The following is a 21,863-nucleotide window of genomic DNA, read 5'->3' as shown; positions in this document are numbered from 1 at the left end:
ACGTGTGCAGAGAGTTACTCATTCACTGTGGCAGCTATCTCATCATCCAGGTGGGGCTGCACATTGGTGGTGGTGGAGGGGAGTCCCCATGACCTGTAAAGCTCTTTGAGTGGAGTGTCCAGAAAAGCGCTATATACAAATGTAAGAAATTATTATTATGAAATCACTTTTATCGAAAAGTCAGATTGATCTACATGGCAGCCTTTTTCCCCATCACCCATGTCCCACAGTAGAACCAATTAATATTATGCCAGCTTATTTAAGTTCTCTTGAGGGTGGTCTCTCGAGGTCTCCCTGTGTGAACTGGGGTAGGGGTAAAATACGCCTGCAGGCAGGTCTGTGTTGCGTTGCTGGAGTGGCTACCTGCAGTGCACCACCACCGGCCCTGCGTCAGGAGGGGTGGAGGCCTTGACCCGGCGAATGAAGGCCAGCAAGCCAGTGGCGTGATACGGCACCCCATGCTCAGGCCACGACGTGAAGTGGAACTGCCGCACTTCATGTTTCGCGGAATAACCCCTCTGGAAATGAGAAAAGTTTGGTTTAAAAGGAAAAGCAGCCAGCCTTCCCAACAAAGAAAGCAGACTGCTAAAGACAGGAACTCGTTCAAGACACCTTTCCAAGCATCTGCTGTAATGTGCTGCTTCTTACATAGACTGAAAAAAGATGTGCTCTATTTTTAAAACTTTGCTCTCATTCTTCAATAAAATCTATGCCAGCCTCAAATTTCTGCATCCTTTTCCCTGTGACCTGTCTCTCCGTGCCCTTATCCCTGATATTGTATGGGTATATTTAATACCAGTGAGACTTAAACTGTCTGCAGGGATTTGACGTTTTCTTATTGTGTCACGACAACAGTATTTTTTAAAACTCAAGACAATAACATGAAGTGGCAGAGAAAAATTTGAAGAATAAAAGAACAGAATGAAAACCACAAAAATAAACTGTCAGGATTTATTTTTTCCTGAATCGTATGCTGATATTTCATGTTAAGCTCCATGGAAGCTGAACAATTGTGACACTATAATGCACCATCTCTGTAACCGCACTCATCAGCTCAGTGTGCTGTGTCAATCCTGTCAAACACTGCGGCTGAATATCCCATTGACTAGATAACAGGATACTAGAGCAATATGGAAATCTTGGAAACACTGTTTTGCAGGTGGGTTAAACAGGTCATTATCAGAAAACCAGTTATTCCTGGTGAGGTCACTGGAGCCAGATGCCTATCCTGTAATCCTGGAATTAAAGCAGGACTACATCTAGAAAGTCCATCACAGGGCACAAGCACAAAGAGACACACGGACACAATTTAGATACATTATATATTGGGGAGGAATAAAGTACAGTACTTTGAACTGAATTGCAAGCCTAGCCAGCATGTCTTTGAAAAGTGAGAAGAAAGCCAGAACCTAAGACCTGAGAGGCAACAGCATTAACATCCATACCACCATACAATCATCAGTTCAATCATTTCAGAATGTCTTTATTTCAGAAACATTCAAGGTAAGCAGAACTTCTATTAATATCCTGTTACAGCTACATTGGAAATATTGTAAGTGCAAAAAACAGACAATGGTGAGCTATAATTTGAGATAAATTGAAAGCACCATACTACTGAATTTAAATAAGGGTATCGAACCATTTGTTAGCAGTAAGTTGCTTATTCTCTTGTACATGACTGGTCTACCACTGGATATGCCAGCTGTACATGGAAGGGACACTATAGAGCATGTCTTTTGCAGGTAGGAGAAAGCAAATACCTGGAGAAAACCTCCAGGGGTCACCCCAACTCAGGCTGATGTCTGAGGCCAGGACTGAACCTGGAGTCACTACCACCAGCCCTAAATAAATCTGAGCAAGAGCAGAATATAACTATCTGTTATTGTCTCATTTTTGCCAAATATTTTTGAATAACACAAAACACTTACGAATAATGTATCATCAGTGCTTTCAATTTTTTGACAAGTGTGAGCAGGTGGTACCTTTCTCAATTCTCCAGCACATTTAACATTATTATAGTTCTGTTGATGTTCTACCTTCTTGTTGACAGGTAGAAAAATAATTTGATGGTTTATCTGAATCCTTAATTTAATGTGATTAAGAAATACAATTCTAATACTAATACTAAACATGTTATGAAAACAATCAAGATCATGTTTGTCCTGCAAAAAAGAATTTCATCAATGTTAGCTGAATAAAAGAATTTATACCCTCTCCAAAGTGAAGGTGCGGACTGTGTACTCAGCCAGTGTCTCTGTCTTCATAAGCGTGATCTTGATATCACCATACATATCGCTGTCGTCTGGCCAGTACTTGCAACATTTTACCTTCAGAAAACAATGCAGTTCATCTCTTTAGTTGGGAACAAAAACAAAATAGTCTAAAAAAGTCAGTCCACCCACTATTCAGAATCACAAATTAAGAAATGAAATTCTGGATTGACAACAAGAAATAATTCTTTACACTAAGAGATCTACAGTAGGTATTTAGAGCAAACTACCAACCCCTGCTACAGAAGCTAATTCACTGGAATCCTTCAAGAGCTGCCCTGATAATTTTATTAGATGAATAAAAACTATATGGGGAAGGGGTAACCTTCTAGTGTATAATACTTCTGATGTTATTGAGAAAACACTGGTCAAATACTCTACTATTCAGAAATATTGTGGTGGAAAATGTCAAATTTAGACATACAAGTCTTTAGAATGGATATTCTTTCATTAGCTGGAGTTTGGAAGCATTTCATTTTTTATTAGACACACTAAGTGGCTCAGGTCCAGTCTTAAGGGGGAAATATAGCTGAGACAGGACACCATTCCAGTTCCAATAGTTTAAAAATCAAGATCCTTGATTGTATAGGGATAACTGCATTTTTCTGCCTTTAAAATGATACAGAATATACACAATCTGGCAACATCACTGAAATTGACAAGTATTTCAAAATATTTTCATATTAGAAGAAAATTAAAAAATAAGAGATGTGTTTCTATTTGATAACAAAGAACAGTACTGATTTGGCAGCACTGGGAAAATTATCTGATGAAAGAGAACATTCAATATGAGGTGTAATGACTGCACCTACTCTTCCCACTTCTACCAGCTTGGTGATCATGACGATGCTGAAACAGTTCTCCTGCCACACCATTCTCCAGAAGTCATACACCGTCTCTTGTTTAGGCCCTGGAGAGATAAGAAAATGCAGCAACGCATTAGAGAGACACATATTTAGAGAATGTGCAGTCATGCCTCAGTGTCAGGTTGAATAAGGCAGTCATAAGTATGCAAAGTGCCATCAGTTATGTTTTCCCATTTAGATGATGATATTTCTCTCGCTCCCCAACCTGGGATCAGACAAATGTTGTGCCTGGGGTGACATCACCCCTCATATCAGCCAAATTAAATTTTGGACTGATGCAGAGCAGTCTGGGTCTATGAGGAGTATGATGAGGCATTGTCTTCTAAAGGCGCCCCCTGCACAGACAAAGGAGTGCATCCAACATCAAAGGAAAACACAGATAAAGATGGAGTAGTGAATTGCAAGGATGAGAACAACTGAAGAACAAAACAAAAGATACTAAGGTAAACATCACAACAAAGCCCCAGAATTGTGGAGTCCCACAGAAGAGTGTAAAAGAAAAAAAAAACAAAGTCCCAGCGAAACCAGAAAGCTATCCAAAATAAAGTCAATTCATTTATGGTTTCAACACAGTTTGTGTATTGCTGTACTATCCTTTCTAATAACAGCAGGTTTATATTTATTGCAAGAAGCATCAGATAAATTAACATTTCTGAATGCTGTAAGAAAGGCAAGCAGGAAGTGCAAGATCTAATTTTTAGCAACTTTTAACACAGCTGTCACTTTGAAACCCCTCACAGATGTCTTCTGAAAGCATCAGGTATATCTTGTGATCATGAGGCATGGTGTGCAAAGAAATGTTCTTCAATCTGTTTGCTAAACACGGAGACAAGTAGATTTAAGTATGCCTTTACAGAAAGTCCTCTGCCCTCCTTCATCAATTTCTGCTCACTGCATAATTCTTTTTTACATATTTTTTTCTGCACTTAATACTGTCCGTCAGAATACTGCCAAAGGGGCCTAACCAGCACCGCGGGATCTGCAATCACTGATCCCTGGAATGTGACGAATTCATCTGCATATTTTAGTTTCATTACTTGGACACTGTTCTTTGGAGTAAGACAAGGCCCTCCGAAACACAAGACCAATTATTCCTTCTCTGCATTCCTTCAGATTTTTACAACACTCTTAATGAAGCAACAGCCAATTTAATTTGCATTGATTTCATATGTATATTTTGCTACTGCAAAGATATTTTCAACTCCTCAAATTTAATTCAACTGGGCCCTAGAGGCTCCACTCCCTAGGTGCTAGGAGTCTGATTCGTGTGAAGAGGAGCCTAGGAGTGTGGAGGAAAGGAGGAGACAGGGGACCTTCAGAGAATGAGAAATGAATAGTTGTCTGAGACTGAAATGAATGGAATGGGGAGAGGGATAACAAATCAACTGTAAAAGAAAATGGGGGGTTAAATAATACATATACACATATACATGCACCCCTTCAAAAGCCATGGGGTATTTCTGTAGCATTTCTCCAATGTTTTTAACATGCTTACAACATCCATTCTATCCCATCACCTTTCTCCACTTTTGAACAAGTATTATTACTCAAGAGGTTCCTTGCACACAGATACACACTCCAACAAAAGGCAAGTCGCTTAGTTTGCCTGCTGAATCTTTTTTTGGTAGACAGACCTGAAGAATATAACTAATATTATAGGTACCTTAAAAAGCTAAATAAATTAAAGGGTATTCTCTTATGTGTAAACTTTTAGATATTCTGAAAGACAGCCTGTTAAGAGTACTTGCTAGACACATCACCCACACTCTGTACAACAGGTGTGCTACTCACCTTGTGTGGCAATGAAGTGGTTTGAACGGTGATAGCCCTGAAAGAGAAGAAAACACTCATGTTCAGTCCAGATTAGACAAGGCTGTGAACTGCGGTGCAGCGCTAACCCTGGCATCAACACCCTTTTCATCTGACATTCCTCAGCTCCAGGGTAAGGACAAGACGACAATATGACTAAATGTTGACCTTTTATCTGCCCATTGAAACAGTAAATACAGTACAAAACTATCAGAGGTTAAATGTTTGTCCAGAACCTTAAGACAATAGACTTCAGCTGTTTTTTTTTACCTTCAATATGTTATTTTTATTAATAATAATAATAATAATAATAATAATAATAATAATAATTGCTTACACTGAAATAGCGCTTTTCTGGACACTCCACTCAAAAGCTTTACAGATAATGGGCCAAAGTGCGCCTGAACGCTCACCACACATCCGCTATCAGTGGGGAGGAGAGCAGAGTAATGAAGCCAATTCATAGATGGGGACTATAAGGAGGCCATGATTGGTAAGGGCCAATGGGAATTTTGGCCAGGACACCCCTACTCTTTTTGAGAAACGCCCTGGGACTTTTAAGGTCCACAGAGAGTTTTACATCGTCACTATATTGGGGCATTAGGACCCAAACAGACCACAGGGTGAGCGCCCCCTGCTGGACCCCCTAACATCTCTTACAGCAGCAACCTTAGTTTTTCCCAGGAGGTCTCCCACCCAGGTTCTGACCAGGCACACACCTGCTGAGCTTCAGGGGACTGCCAGTTGTGAGTTGCAGGGCAATATGGCTTCTGGCCATTTTTTTACTAAAAAAACTAAATTCTTTTGGAAATAACCTGAAGGTTTTTCTTAAGTAAATGCAGACTATTTTAAACATTTATTGAATGGCTGGCTTTTCAAATGTTTAATACACAGCTTTTTTTGTTTTTGGACCAATGACCAAATCCTGAAGACCACCTGACTTTGACAATGGCAGAACAGACTACCAGCACTACTAATGGCAACAACCCTGCATGATTTCACAGATACGTCAAGGTCTGTCCTTTATACACCCGAGGTTTTCAGAGAGCAACTAGGAGCAACACACAGCTAGTTTGACGAATCACATGTGATGTTACTATTACCGCTGATTTTCATGAATCTGTGGAAACAGAATGGAAATACCACATCTGACCACCATTGATATTATTCTCCATGTAGATAATCAGCACCACAGTATTTCCACATAAAACTTTTCAAATCACAGCTTTAATCAAAGATTGTTTTCAAGAGCAGATGACGTAAAAAAGCTTCCATACTGATTTAAAACTTTTAAAAAATAAGTACATTTCCATAACCTTTTTTGCTGTTGTTCACAAATGTATGGAAATCAGGCTTTTTGTTTACAAGGATATTTGACAAACTGTCTGAATTTTTCTTGTAACATAAATTCTGCTAAGTGGAGTATGTGGGTGTCTTTTGTGTATTCAACAGACATATTCAACTTGAATATTTAAGTCACAAGAATTGCTGGCTGAAAGCACTAGTATATACCAGACTACCTTTTTTCTTCCAAGCAGATATTAAGATGACAACAGTGCTTTTTATTGTATTTTTATATATCGGTAATGCAGAATGGGTTAGAAATAAACAGCTAAAAGCCTGTCTGAATGTAATCCACTCAAAAGTGAAAAAAAGACCACTCGTCACTTTTACTTTTGCCTACTGACAAATCAGTCATTTCAGCACTGAGGGCACCAAAAAGCACCATTTATCTGGTGTGCAAGCGAGTTGACATGGAACATTTGCGTGGAATGGAGACAGATGACAGTAACTGTGCAGTGTGCACCGGCCTTTCTGATGACTCTTCCCCATTTACAGATGCCTATCCTGCACTGCAGTCTGAGCTATAGTCCCACTGAAAAGGCATACAGACTGTGCAACTCAGACAGAGAATACCACAACTCAGACAGAAAAAACCCCAGAAGAGATGCAGATGGTGATGGCAAACACAAATCTTGCTAAAACTTAAAAAGAAAAAAAAAACAGTAGCTCAATACTATAAGCTGTAAAATGTCTCCTTCACCTGAACGATCATTTTAATGTGTGTAATTTTTTATATTCTTTGCCAGAAGGTGACAGTGAAATTAGGTTTTTATCTAATGATTTCCTATTTGCTCTCACAAAGATTTTATAAACGTTGGCACAAAATACATATTGCTGCATCACAATACTTTGGCCAACTACATCTGAGACCATTGATTCCTCTGGTTTTCATTGTATGTTCTGCCTATGTTTTCAGACTGGTGCAAACCTGTGTTTGTTTCACAGTATTCTTATCACCTTTCAAGATTTAAGCCAAAAGTTCCCTTTGTGCCAACAGCACACATTTGCTGTGCTACATGAACCAAGCTCAGTAGACCACTTGCCAAATGCTGACAATCCCGCAAGGCAGGGAGACAGAAAGGGGAAAGAAAAGGTAGAAAAAAGAGCAGTGAAGTACTTACTTCCCTGTTTATCCGAATCTAAAAGGTCCACAGAGTCGAGGAAGGAAGGGAAAAAAAGAGACAGAAGCTAATTAATGAGATTCTTGAAGAGAGTAAAACAAGGGCTCAGTAACAGACACATACAGAAAACCTAGAGGAAATTGAGTTCAAGTCAGAAAACAGAGGATTATGGGAGTCTGGGACAAACTCCCTAGGCATGTGATTGAAGTTGACTGCATGGGATCCCTAAAGATGTGAAATTCTCTAATCGATAAGCTACTAGCAACAAAAAGTTAAAGGTGGGTTGCAGGGTCTCATTTTCAACTTAATATAGTATATCTACATGACATATTTAAAGTAAAGTGAACAAAGCAGGCCTTTTCATTTTTTATTATTTCCAGTCAGAAAAGGGCAGGAGTTCTATCTTCACCCTAAATTACAGGTAGTCAGGTAGTTCTATCAGGGTTCTGTTTCTGGAGAAATGTATGTGAAGTCTGCCAGGGTTTTCACTCCAGGTGAAGTTGTGTCAGTGTTTCTGGGAGGAACTGGATGGAGCTTATCTCACTCCCAAACCTCAGTCTGCCCAGGTATTAAACAGTGGTTTCACAGAGTGAGAAAGAAATAAATAAAAGACACCTTGATAATAATTATGATGATGAACATCACCAGTGAATCCCAACTGAAACATGATCAAACAGAAGAATGTCATGATCAAAAGGGATGATTGAATCCTTCTTTACTTTTTGTAAGTACCAAATTTCATATGGAAAGGCAGGGACAGGGCACATATTTATCAAAAGGTATTTTACAAGCCATCTGCAATACACTAAGTGCACAAATCTTTGTCCATTTTAAAATCACACGATTTGATATAAGAATTATCCTGTATAAACAAAAAAATTTTAGGTATTGCTTACGGTAAAGTCATAATTTAATACACTTAAATCTATTTGCAAAGCCTACTAAATGTAAATGCCAAGGCTAATGTATATAATGATGCATCCATTCCATGACAGCTAAAGACAGTACAAAGCAGACATGGTATAGCACCAGAATTCCTACAGTACTATCATAGATTAAAGCAGAGAAATGAATGATGAAATACTAAAAGAAACCTACACAAAAATGAGCTTCTCTTTCATTTAACCTTCTGTGAATGGTAATAGGCTCTAAAATGCCCGCAAGCACACAATATTCATCATTCACAGCCCTTTCTCACCTGCCAGGGGCCAGACATTATATGTAAGAAATAAATGTTGAATGTAATCTTAATGATGCATCGGTCCCCATACCCCACACTTTAATAGAATTCTAACAAAAGAAACAACGTAAAACAAGAACAGTGCCTGGTACTGCTGTAAAGTTAATGAAGCCTCTAACCTTTCGCAAAAGGTTTCAGATTTAATAAGAGGTACATATAGGGTGTTTTTTTTACCTTTTCTTGGTCAAGGATAAACATATTGTGAACAAAAATTAAGTTTGTTAAAAAAAACTTTAGAAAGCATTCTTTTGAAGAGGGTCTGCTGTTGGAATCTGGTGGTTCACATGTGCAGCCTGTTGCTCTGAGGAAAAACCACTAGCTTCAGTCATGCTATTAGGATTGCATTTCTTATAAAAGAAATAATGGCAAAATTGTGCAGTGAGTCATAACTGGGCTTCTCACATAGGAAACAGGTAGCACTTTTAACAGGAAATGATGCTCCACCATTGCTCAATTTTCCATTCTTCCAACTTTGGAACACTCAGATTAAGTGAAATAGCATTTGGTGGAAATACCTCTAATTCCACATGAGTTCTCAAATAGCTATAAATCTCTTGACTACGCCTAAGGCCCTGCACTTACAGTGACTTCATGGTGACACTAAAACTGTGTTTACACATTGTACATGTTGACAGGAGCCACTATACACAATAAAAAACACCATGCTCCCAAAACCAGATGAGGCATATCCAGTATTTACACATCTATTGTATGATATTTATTCAAGACGCTGCATTTCAAATGAGCACTAAAACTGATGCAAGATTATTGAAAAAAGAAAGCTTATCTCTGCTTCAGATTTCTTTGTATTAGTCCATCAAAATTCATAAGGATCCTAAGATGAGCTGTCTGATTTTTGGAGTCAAAAAGCTGATGTTCAATATCAAATGGAGAAAAGAAACAAACATAAAAGGCCTAGAGCTGTTTCAAATCCACATACAGTACAACATATAGAAGTGAAGGTGTTTCTATATGATTTATCTTTAAGTTTATTCGTTCTACTTTGATGTAAATTTAGCCTTCGTCTCCAATGGAACTCATCCTTTCTACTGCTATAAAATACCTTCCCTAATTAGGACTTGCCAGAGAGAATAAATCTCAATTTCTATAAAAATGAGGAAAAGAGAAGAGATTGATGCATAGTTCACAGTAATTCTGCTGAAATCCCGAGTCTCAAGGCACATTGCACAGGGATCTTATGTCAGCGTAAAAGTGAAAGCCTGTCCAAACAGAGATTGAATAACTACACTCAAGTCTATTTTAATTCATTGGGATATTGTACATGTAGAACAGTTTATCACTGAGATCCGGTATTGATTTTTTTTATTAAAACATTCCAATATAACCTTGACTGCATCCTGGAAAAACCTCACATACATTAATTACAAGGCTTATTAATATTGTTTGGTTCCAATAGAGTTTTATTTTTCTATTATTCAGTTAAATAAATTCAAATCAACCCATAACTATTCTAACAGTTCAGCCCTCTTAACAAAAGGAATGTGAGGCCCTTTGTCTTATAGGTTTGCTACCTGCATCTCAAGCCTCTTGATAAGTTTAAAACAAGATAAAACAAGAAAACTTTTCCCACAGCAGGTGTTTCTGTTAATTCATTCAGACCTTTAAACATGCTGTTTAAAGCTTTACTGGTACAGAATTTTTTAAGAGCTCTGTATCAGGCTCTCAGGGAATTCAAATATATTTAACAAATATTCAATAACTACAACATCTGTTGTCTCCTGTGGCATAGGCAGTTAGCACAAAACCTCCAATCCTATTCTGATAGTTTCCTACGAACATGATAAATATCTGCCTCTGCTCGCAGTGAAGAAGCACAGAACTCACGTCAATATAGTTGGCGTTAATGTATTCAGAATTGGGGTCCCCCAGTAATGGATGTAGCTTGACCCGGTGGCGGTCATCTGAAACAGATCAGACAGAGAGAAACAGGAGTTCTCTTTAATGCAGAGTAACACAAGTTTGCCTAACTTGAGTGCCACCATCATCTTGTCCTCTGTCCTGCTCATGGGTGATTCCAAGAGTGAGTGGTGTTCAGTTTGTCGTCTTTCTAGAATCCTATCCTTTTACTCCTTTGGAATCTGAAATGCACACAGTGCTGGGCTGGCCTAGATCTGTAAAACTCTACTACAGCACAATGTAGGCTTTGGTGTATACAGAACACTCTGCCACTTACTTAAAGGATAAATGTAGCTGCAGTGGAGATGGAGAGAAAGTTAACTTACAACCTAGAAGGCTCTCATGTCTTCCCTTGGTCTTGTCTTTCTTTTTGGAAACATCCCAGCCCTCAAAGAAACTCTGGAAATAAGAGACAAGAAAAATAATTAGCAGGAGTAACAAAGAGATGAGATTGGTGCCCTAGCAGAAATGGAGCTGATAATTGTTCTGTCAGATGCCCTGACCCCTGTCTTGAAGGTCTCGTTCCTTCTGGGCTTTAGCTCATAGGAATCAGCTCTAAGGAACTGCTGGCAGCCACTACTGCAAAAGAACCTGCCCTTTCAAGAGCATTAAGGACAATTTAACAGCGAGAGATAAAATGATCGTTTATACTGCCTGATAAGACCAAGGCTTGTGGAATTCCATTAGGCCTTGGTCAACTTATTTTAAAACCAAGCGTTGCCATTTTGCACAAAGTTCACAGAAACACGGTCAGCCTTTACAATGCTGGATTGTTCCTGAAATGCCTACTTTAGTTTGTCCAATTTCAAATAAAAAATGCCTTGCTGTTTTGAGTTATCACCAGCCACTTTTTTGAGTACCTTTAATTTTCCACTACATAAACACCCAATTACCCAATTACAGATTAAGCTCTCTTGTTGTTTTTGCTTATTAAAAATATACCTGGCTACATAAGCAAACAAACACTCTGTGAAGCTTATAAAAACTAAAGACCTTTAACAACAGTGCACAAATTCTAACTTCTCCTCTTAAAAATATGAGAATTTACTTTATAGCACATAATAACATAAGTGTTTGACTACACTTATCCTTCAATTATCATTGTAATAACACAATGTCTAGTTCTGTGTCGTAAATGACTGACTACGCCACGATAGCAGTATTCCTGAGCATCAAAGATCCCAACAAACATGATGCAAGTGATAACAACATTTGACGAGAAGCTCTATCTCTGGTGATGTCAGATCTACTCTAAAGATGGCAGGTTGTTAGCTGTGTTATTAATATTTCTATCTTAGACAGTATTTGCAAATGTTTTTCAAATAATTTTCAGATCATATTCGCCTCTAGGTCATCAAACCCATTTCAAACCTGTCATCTTCAAAGACACGAGAAAATGAATGGATACATTTCACCATGTTGAATAAGTGGTAATTCATGGGGGTGTTTGTGAGTGCTCACCCGGGTGAATAGTGGTAAATATATCTTTTAGCTGTTTGAAATGCACTTGAAAAGATCATTTGGATCAAACTCTTGATTCCATAGGCATAAGCCAACAAAAAAAAACAGATTTAGTATACTAATATCTTGTACCAAATAAAACATGTGTGAAGAAAGTTATAATTATTTAATAAAACATTTTCTAAACTTAAAATATTAATTAGGATGTTTTGACACAACACAGCCTGTTGGGGTGAGACGTCTGTGCCAAATTAGAGTATACTCTAAATGTTTACTGTCAGATTTAAGGTTTATAGATTGTAACATACTGTACACTCAGATCATATTCCACTCAGGCTATGGATTATGTTCTCTCTTAACCTCTAGTGGCCTTTTGTCCAAACATGGAATGTCATGTTCATTAACTCATAAATTGTGGTCGAAATACATCAATGAAAAGGGTTTCAAATGATCCACAAGAGATAGGTCAAACTCTGTCAGTGAATGCTGAATAAGGATTACAGGAATGTCTTTCAAAGCCAAGATAATGCAGTTTCTAATCCTAACCAAGATTAATTCATTTCTCTTCAATATCATTGGCACTCTCATATCTGGAGTGTGCTGCCTTATCTGGTTTTCCAATTTAAACACATGCAGGGTAATTCAGATGAGTAAACTGCGGAAGACATCGATTAATTTTTTCACAGCAGGTTTCAAAAGTGTGACATGTCTATAAATTGGATATGAACTACAGACCCACAAACTGTGTTGAGGCTGCCCCAGCCAGGGTAAGCTAGCAGACCCATATGAACTTGTGGCAAACAAAACCAATTCTGAGCTTTAGCTGCATGTGCCATAGAGACAAACTATATTAAAGCCTCACACTACTGCAAAAATTATGTATTTTTTCAAAAGTATTTACTGTATATCACGCTCTACTGTACTTAATTCAGTGATGAAATCTAGTAACATTAAGGACAGAAAAACAATTTTAAAGGCCACTTAACAGTCAATCATCTCCCACAAGGCCAGTTTCAGAGCTATAAACTTGTCTAAATTCTTATTGATATTTATGAATAATACTTCAAGGTGGTTTATTACAGCCTTTTCAAGCTCCCTTTCTTCAATGTTTCCCTGATTCTAGGTTTTGACATATCATTCCCACTGTTATCACATTTTAAAAAGTAGCTCTCTACCCTCCCAGACACACCACTAACAGAATTAATAAGTGTCAGTTGGCCTTAATGAACCTCTGCTCTTCTATATTACTCTTAACATAGAAAAGCAATAGCCCTACCTTTTTCAGGCCAGAGGCCCTGAAACATTTCATGATTTGCTCCAGTGCTCACACTTTATTGTGTGTGTGTCTCAGGTCAGAGTAATGACTGAGCTCCAAGGTGCTATTTTGGGTGTTTTACATCTTCCCCAGTGCATTTAAAATCCACCATCCACTCCAGGGACCTAATCAATTGCCACAAAGCATTCCACTGGGAAACGGGGGTTATGAAGTTTGACATGAATGCTCTCACTGATACTCTGCATCTTATTATACATTTTTACAGTCAGACAGTTTCAGAAAAAAATATAGATTTACAAAGAATCTGTTTTTCCTCAGGGGACAGTTTAATGAATCTAAGAGTATGCCGGTATTCCACAGAGACAACCTTATACCACAGCAGAGAAGAGCAAAAAAAAAAGAAGTTTTTTTTGGCATAAAACTGCAAACACAAAAAAGTAATTGAAAACCCCATCTTTCAGAGCAGACTGCTCTGCAAAGGAGACAGTTCTGATGGTTGAGTGTCAACAAAAACAGGGAGGTTTCTATAGCAACCCCATAACAGCAGTGATAGCAAAAATAAATTATTAAATGTATAAATATTGAAAACAAAATCCCCCAGAGTGCTTTTCTTCTACACAGCAAGCTCGCCATTAGGGATTCCAGATGATAACTGTTTTTTAAGAGTCCTTTTGCAGTTTTACACATTTGTCACACTGAATTCTCAATGTTTTACTCAACAGGTTGACATCATCATGCCTCAAGGGCTTGAAGGTCAGCTTGGAAAATTCACATCACTCTGCTAAACACAGGGCACATCACAGTGTCATTCAGTATTATTCAACCCCATTTCCACACACACCAGCATTTCTATCTTCATGGGGGCAGTGGGCATTGTATTTATTTTATATCTTATCTATTTTATACTTTCATTTAGTATTTTACACACAGTGAGTGAAAACAGACCCTGAACAACTGTTTTTAGAACTATCAGATTCAAGAGAGAATTAACAATAAAGGTCGTTTACAATGTGGGGATGTCTCCAAATCGTCTGTTAGTCAGGAGTAACAATTTTTGTGGGGACATTTGGCACCCCTCGCCACACAAACAGATACCAACCCTTCCAATGAATCTTAAAATAACAAGAAACTAAATCCTGTATAGTCAGTACCTTATCAAAGTGCTACTGTCTCCCCCTGTTTATCAGCAGCACGTCTTGACCACAAAAGTTCGCATTTAAAACCAAACACCTTTGTACCAAGGTTGTCTTACCTCTGTGTAACTTGAATTAAATGAGAAAAATGAATTAAATTATTAAATGAGGTGGAACCTACTTAATCCTTGCATCACAAGCACAGGGTCATCTACAGTGACCACAGCACTCTGTAGAGCCCACATTTCCAAACCACTGCAATTAACTGTAATTCTACACAAATTCCACTTAGAATTGTTTAATATAAAACACAACTGCTTCGAGCCCAGAACTACCGAAGTAGCCACCTTTACATTGTGGGGAGGCTCTAGCCATGGTGTGTAATCAGAATGCTTAGTCCTGTTTCATTGATAACCTTATTCTAATCACGTGTCACTGGCAGTGCTAGGTCACAACACCCCAAGGCAACAGCTCAAGAGGAACACTTTGTTTCACTATGCCATCCTGTCACTCAACAATGGCATGAGACATGTGGGGAATGGTTAAATTTAACCTTTTTCCGTAGGACATAATGATTTCGACAGATAGAAAACCTCCTGGATTATCGCCATTAGAACCGACAGCTGAGATCCTTTAAACAGAATGTAACCAAGGCATCATCTTCAGATTTTTCTGTTTGTCTTCCACAAGCTTAAAAGCTCCATCATGCATTTTGTTAGCAGATCTAACAAAACTGACTAGCAGCTCTGCCGAAATGAAGAGTCAAAATCTGTCACTGGAGTAAAACCCAGAGGAATATTCTCAGTCTCTCCTTTCCGGGCTCCGATGGCTCACCTCATACTCCTGTTTGAAGCCATAGCCCTCAGCCGTCTTCATCTGGTTGATGTGCTGGAGCAGGTCAGCCACCCTGACAGCAGGGTGCAGCTGACCGGTGTGATAGGGGGAGCCCTTCCGCCCGCACTGCCTCCGTGGAGAGCCTCCCAGCAGGCTGCTGGACTCGTTCACCGAGCTGCGCTGATCACCTGCACGTGTGCACATGCATACAGGACACACACACGCAGTCAGCCCCAGTACTGCACAGCACTGAAGACGCTACGGTATGTAAGTAGGGTGAGGGCAGATATAGGAAAGCACAGGACGGCGCATGCTGACTGCAGAAAATAAATTCCATTTCTCAACGCAGTGTACCACATGGAAGTGATTTGCAAATGTCTAAAAACGTAATAAAAAAGTGAAATGATTTGCAGCAAGATACTGTTTTGTTCCTCAAAATAAAATCTGATTTTCCCATTATCTTTCTTCAGTAATGGCCAACGTTTTGCTAACTGCTATTCAGACAAAATGATCTTCACTGCCTAGAATCAAAACTGAACCTTCGGAGGGCCATAGGCGACCAGCTTACTTCTGCTGCTGCAGTTGTGGGCATCCATGAAAGACAGAGCCATGCGCTCGTCTTCCTGCAGGGTACTCTGGTCAGTGAAGCTGCGGTCCATCGAGCCAATCATGTGCGTTTTCTCCTGCCGGTAGGTGATGGGCGTCTTATTGATGTTCACCGGCTTCCTGCAAATGGGGCAAGGAGCAGTTGGGAGGGGAGGGGAGAGGGGCATGGAGAGAGGGAGAGAGGTGGGGGGACACTGTTTACTGCAGGTGGGCCTCAGAGGGGGGAGCACTCAGGGGAAGGTGGCAAACAGGGTTGAAATCGTGGCTGGAGAAGTGACATAGAGAAAGTGTCAGCACTTACGGGTAGTAAGAATAAGAATAGTAGTCCCTTCTGGAAAGCATGAGAGGAGGAGAAAAGAGAGCAAGAGGGAGAAGAGAAATCAGAGCTCGTTTTCAAAGTCTACACTGCTAGCAGCCCAGATTGCTGATCAGCCTTTCTGTTCCTTGACAAAATGGACCAACGTACAGCCATCTTCATGGGACGGATATATTACAAACTTATTGACATTGTGGAAAATTTGATTCTAATATCAATGGCAATTTAAACTTGATGCTTCTCAAATTAAAACAATATTTTGAATTAACAGTATTTTTAGTTTCTTTATGTAGATAATCCTGGCTGAAGTTATGTGCATCAACAACCACAGAGAGTCTGTGCCCTGCACAGTCTGTATTTATTTTTATTTGCATATATTGTTCAAGTGATTGAAATGTTGGATTGCAGATGGGCGAAATGCTCAATAGGGTGAAGAACTTGGGGTGAATAAATTAAAAAAAGTAAGGAAGATACTTCCATTTTAGGAGCTCTGTGATCATGTGGAAAACAAGAACAATATTGCATTTTTGGTTCCTCAGCCCTAGTCTCCCACTCTGCGCTGATAAGTGCAATATCTTAAAGATCCCAATAATTAGCTAAGACTATCTTAAAACAAAATAACTACTCACCTACAGCAGATGCATACATCAAAACAATAGAGCAGACAATGCACAGCTCATAGCTATGAAAACCTGGACACCACAGTGAAAGCACACCCAGCACACCTCTATATGTCATTTACAGTATATAAGACACACTATGCAAAGATCCAGGCTATTTGCTGTTTGTCATTAAATGGACCAGTCAGATTTGAGGTAATTAAGCACTGAAAACTGCACAGCTACAGTACTCCGTGGTCAGCCTACAGACCCTTGGACCATTTCATATTTAGCACCTATATAATATATAATGAGTCATGGGAGTCTGGAACATACAAGCCAGTCAAGCTGTCAAATACTCTGGCTTTTTATAAGAATCACCTGGATGAATGCTTTAGATTAATTGGGTCCTAGCAGCCCAATTTGCTAGGTTAGCCACTTGGATTTCTTTCATTTGCAACCTTTATTATCTTCCAATGTTCCTATACGTCTTTCATTGTAAGTACTTTATAGCTTGTTATCCGTAAAGCAGTCTCCAAATTTGTTCAGTCACTTTATGAACTGTAACTGCAGTTTAGTATTAAAATCCAGGTGTACATTTAGTATTTTCAATACTAATCACAAACTGAAGGAACATATGATTCTCTATGTATATGTTTAAACATGACATTTGCCACATGTAGTTATGCATTTCTGAATGTATAGTGTTCAATTTTAATCATACCCTGGAAATCCATCGTTTGTGGATTTCCATATTTATAAATCCATATTTGAACAAATTCACAGGGTACAAATACCTTTAATGTGAACCCTGGATTTGTAAATTATGCTTAACTGTTATTGTTGTAATTAAAGTTTGCTGAAAACATTCAATGTGCACCTGTATTTTCTTTGCTAAATAAACTTTTAATTACTATTATATAGGTGTGAATTTGGAAGTGCTGGTTTAGAGATGTGCAAAGGACTAGAATACAGAGCACAACAAGACTAATTCCTGGTCTGAATGACATGCCCTACTCACATATAAGAAACTGAAGCTTTGAAGCCTGGAACACAGACGATTATATGGACTCCTTTATTCAGAATCCTGAAAGGCATTGACCAACTGAACTCAGGGGACTTCTTAAAGATCAACAACAATACAAAGACCCAGGGACATGACTGGAGATTTCGTTTAGTACCCAAGACAGAAAACGGGAGACACTACTTTACATACTGTATTATCTGGATCTGTTCGACTGGCTTGTCCCATTGCTTTGATGTCACATGACGTGGTCATGCTGCAGTAACCTATTGCAGCATGATAAATCAAATCCCAACCAACCTTAAGATGAGAAGGGAACTTTTCCATTGGGAATTGATGTCATCTAGTGGTCTATGTCTTTTAAGAGCATCACACCATGTTTTAGTGATAGGGGAACCAGTGGGACTGGAGTAAGGGGAAGCTAATCATTGACAAAGCACACCTTTTTGTATCCAATTACCTGCTAATCTAAGGGTCACACAACTGCTCTTGCCATATAATTAAGTGAGTAATTGAATTGCATCCTTCTTAATTAAATATTTCACACCCAGATAAGCTCTTTCGATTAAACTGCTTGGTCCCTCTGTGGACCGTGAGACAGGAAGATGACAAGGGTCTTTCTTTCCGTTCCGCATTTTTCCTTTTAATTTATTTTTTCTTCGGTATTTCCACTGCACAACTTTTGAGAATGGAGAGTGAATGTACGTTCACTACAAAAGGGCAGATTTTATACTTTCGATTTTCCAAATGGTTTTCAAATGTGGTGATTTTGAAGAGCAAAATACTGTGCTTACGTTTCAAACATTTTGAGAATATTATGCAGCCCTGGTGAATCAAAACTATTTGGGTCCTCCCAGGGAAGGACCTATTATTTTTTCTCATTCAAAGATTTGTATTCCTATTTCATTCTATTTGCCCCTTTTTACTTTTTCCTACATTACTTTCTTACTAGGCCAATGAGAGGGGGCAGAAGTTTTAGTGGTTGTAAACTTGTTGCTAATGAAATAGCTAAAACACCCTCAGACATCTGTTTCATCACTATGCTGGATTGTCAGATCTGTTTTACTTCAGGTTTGGTTTTGAAACTTTTATTATGTAGGACTGGTTAAAAAAAGTTTGTTATAGTGTAATTGCAGCGTGACTGCATGTGTTACAGCAATGTAGTATATAAACAGATCAAGCAGCCTGATTGTGTGGATAGGCAGGTCCACCCTACTCACCCCTTCTTGATGATGATGATGATGGCCCCCATGAGCAGGATCAGTACCACCAGCCCTCCTGCACACACTCCTAGGATCAGACCCATCTCCTCTGAGTGCTGGGTCACTTCCAGAGCTCGTTTGGCATCCTTACACGCCGCTGAGGCCCAGCACATGGGGAAGAAAAGCCCAGAGACAGAGGTAAATGACAGGTTTACATCATTACGCTTGCTATTACACGTGCTCTGTGTGACCTCTGCTGTTTTTGTGGGTTGGCTTACAGGTTTGGTGTTTTGCCTGGAGCGTTCTAAATTCTAGTTAACAAAAAAAAATCCTTTCCATGACTGGGAGAGGCAGATCAATCAATCTTTAACCTTCGCAAAGAGCCCCAGTGAATCCCCTTTATGCCCCCCAATAAAGATTCCTATAAAAATGAAAAAGATCTCAAAAGTGTATAGCTGCCATACACACGGCAATACAAGTATTATACTACAGTGACATTTGTTTCCAATACAACCTGATTGTCCTGCAGACCTAGGAGTATGTTTGCTCTTGTCAAATTTCATTCTATCTACAGTACTTCTATTACAAGACTGAATTACTGTATGTACTGTTCAAACAAGGGCAATTCTTTCAAAAGCCAGACTTGTAAACATACAGTACCTGTTGTTACAATATGTGACTGTCCACAGAAAATATACTCACACTGCAAATGGAAATTTGTCATCAGGTTTATTCAAAACAGAGACTCCATTGAAATTAGTGAGATTCAAATCCTAATGCCTTCCGGTGGAATACAAATTTACAACCTTTTGAAACAGTAGCGAACCACTAAGCCCGTAAATGTTAGGGAAAATAAACTGTTTAACTGTGCAAAAGGCATTTAAAGTCCCAGAGTCACTTTAAATTCCACAGATCAGCAGGGAACTCTGAGAGTAGGTTTGTAAGCTTGTACAACATATGTTAGTGCCATTAAGATATTAGAGGCAGATATAAATAAAATACATCTGTTTTCATTTTTGTACAATTAATATATCGCTAGAAATGCTTAACGGCATTTAAAGTCTGGTCCATGTAAGGCAAACGTGAATGTAAAAAATCTGGACTCAAGGTATCGGAGTTGCATCTCCTGTGAGTAAGAGGAACATGAATGCAAATGTGCCAAAGAAAATGTAGCTAACTAGGAGACATATTTAACTTGAGTAACAGCAAGAACAAAATTTAATTTTCTTCCCCCAGAAGTTTTTTTCTTGAAGTAATTTCTTTTCTTTCTTTAGCAAGTACTTGGAAACAGTTTTGAGAACACTGTGCTACATGACTCACACAAGTTGTTTTGTTTATTATAGAATATTTTTGGTTCTTGGCACAAAAATAATGTGTCAATCAGCAGTACAAAGCTAGCTGCAGTTATATTCTACTCTGCCAAACTTGATTGAGCAGTGTTCACAGTTCGTGATAATAAAGGGCTAGGAAGGGCTTAAAATAGAAATGGAACTGTTACGTTTCTTACATAGATCTCTGATGCCATTTGCATCTTGCCTGGGATTTAGGTACTTAATCATCACATCTTAGAGGAGAAGCTTAAAGAAACTGCACTAACGTGGGGTCTAATTTTATTAATTGTGATGCATGTCCCATTTTATTAATGACTATTTGGTCATTAATTAATGCCATGGTGCAGCCTGTAAGAGTGGAGGTGGTCACATTGATGTCATGGCTAAAAACACTTTGTGCTTATATGGGCTAGTCTACATAACATTATCCCTGAATTCTGTTTGGTGCAACATTTCCTGACTTCTCTTCTGAACTGTTGTAGAGTGGACTGTTGCACCGCGGTACAAGAACTGCCAGGTGTCAAAGCGCAATATAAAATGCAAGGGGTTGTATTTAGCCTAGCAGTTATTAGTCTTTGCTTGTCTTAAGATAAATATTTGCCACTCACACTAAGTCATGAAGGAGGGTCACAATGAGCCACATAATTTTGCTTTAGTTTTTGGAAGTCTTTTTAAGTCATCACACTATACATAACATGTAACCTGCCTGTCAAATAATTATTGCACCACAGTGAGGACATTGGGATGAGTAACAAGGAACGTGATAAGCCACTTGTATGAAAATAAAAGAAAAGCATTAAGGTATATAACAGTGTAAAATATTGCTTAAAACAGTGATTGGAGAATGTTGAGATAATTTCTGTCACATTGTATTACCATGCAGGCTGCTAAGTCATTAAAAACATTAGTAAATGAAATTTGTTTCCCTAATCTTTCCCACAGCCTTGCTGTTGTATGATGTAACCCTTAACACTGACAGGGCTTGGATATGAAATGTGTTGTGACTTTGGGAGACAGGAGAGACCATAGTGGTTCCAGTATTTATATACTGGAGTATGTAATGTACCAGTACCTACAGGAAGAAAGTCTGAAGAAAGGACAACCTTAATAACTATGACAAGAGAGCTGAGCAATTCACCATAATTGGTATATGTGATCTGACAGGTACTGTACTTATGCTGATTGAGAGGCACAATTGATAAGTTGATGGTAAAAAAAGAGAAGAACACAGACACCGTTTGGTCCAGCACTAAGTCAAATAGCAGCTAGATAGATCCGGCACAGATTTTAATAAGGGCCAGTCTCAGCATAACATTCAATGGGTTTGCTTAATTGAAATAAGAGAGGTCGTGTTTTTTGACAAAATTAAAAATGCATTATTTGAATGTAAGGAACATTTTTATCTCATCATTCTTCATGATAAAACATCATAAAGTGCATACAATAACTAATAGGGCTTGAAGTACCTATTGTATGCACAATTATTGAAACCAAAGTTATTGTGGGTTTCAACA

At 38.7% G+C, this 21,863-nt stretch overlaps 1 protein-coding gene across 4 annotated transcripts in view; it reads right to left on the bottom strand.

Annotated features, from left to right (window-relative positions):
* Positions 1 to 21,863, bottom strand: part of ptprub (protein tyrosine phosphatase receptor type Ub) — a 216,417-nt gene that overhangs the window by 16,106 nt on the left and 178,448 nt on the right. The window contains exons 14-24 of one of the 4 annotated variants that reach the window (XM_015348716.2): positions 19,037 to 19,175; positions 16,179 to 16,208; positions 15,840 to 15,997; positions 15,272 to 15,459; positions 10,894 to 10,966; positions 10,496 to 10,572; positions 7,411 to 7,428; positions 4,928 to 4,964; positions 3,083 to 3,180; positions 2,211 to 2,327; positions 364 to 518 (exon numbers count right to left, since the gene is read on the bottom strand). In XM_015348716.2, coding sequence (XP_015204202.1) covers positions 364 to 518; positions 2,211 to 2,327; positions 3,083 to 3,180; positions 4,928 to 4,964; positions 7,411 to 7,428; positions 10,496 to 10,572; positions 10,894 to 10,966; positions 15,272 to 15,459; positions 15,840 to 15,997; positions 16,179 to 16,208; positions 19,037 to 19,175 — 1,090 coding nt within the window. The remainder of the gene's footprint in view (positions 1 to 363; positions 519 to 2,210; positions 2,328 to 3,082; positions 3,181 to 4,927; positions 4,965 to 7,410; positions 7,429 to 10,495; positions 10,573 to 10,893; positions 10,967 to 15,271; positions 15,460 to 15,839; positions 15,998 to 16,178; positions 16,209 to 19,036; positions 19,176 to 21,863) is intronic. The other 3 variants (XM_006631389.3, XM_015348717.2, XM_015348718.2) reach the window with 3 other exon arrangements.

Source organism: Lepisosteus oculatus, chromosome 11, assembly GCF_040954835.1.
Source record: "Lepisosteus oculatus isolate fLepOcu1 chromosome 11, fLepOcu1.hap2, whole genome shotgun sequence".
Classification (NCBI taxonomy): Eukaryota; Metazoa; Chordata; class Actinopteri; order Semionotiformes; family Lepisosteidae; genus Lepisosteus; species Lepisosteus oculatus.
This window is presented reverse-complemented; position numbering and strand designations above follow the sequence as displayed.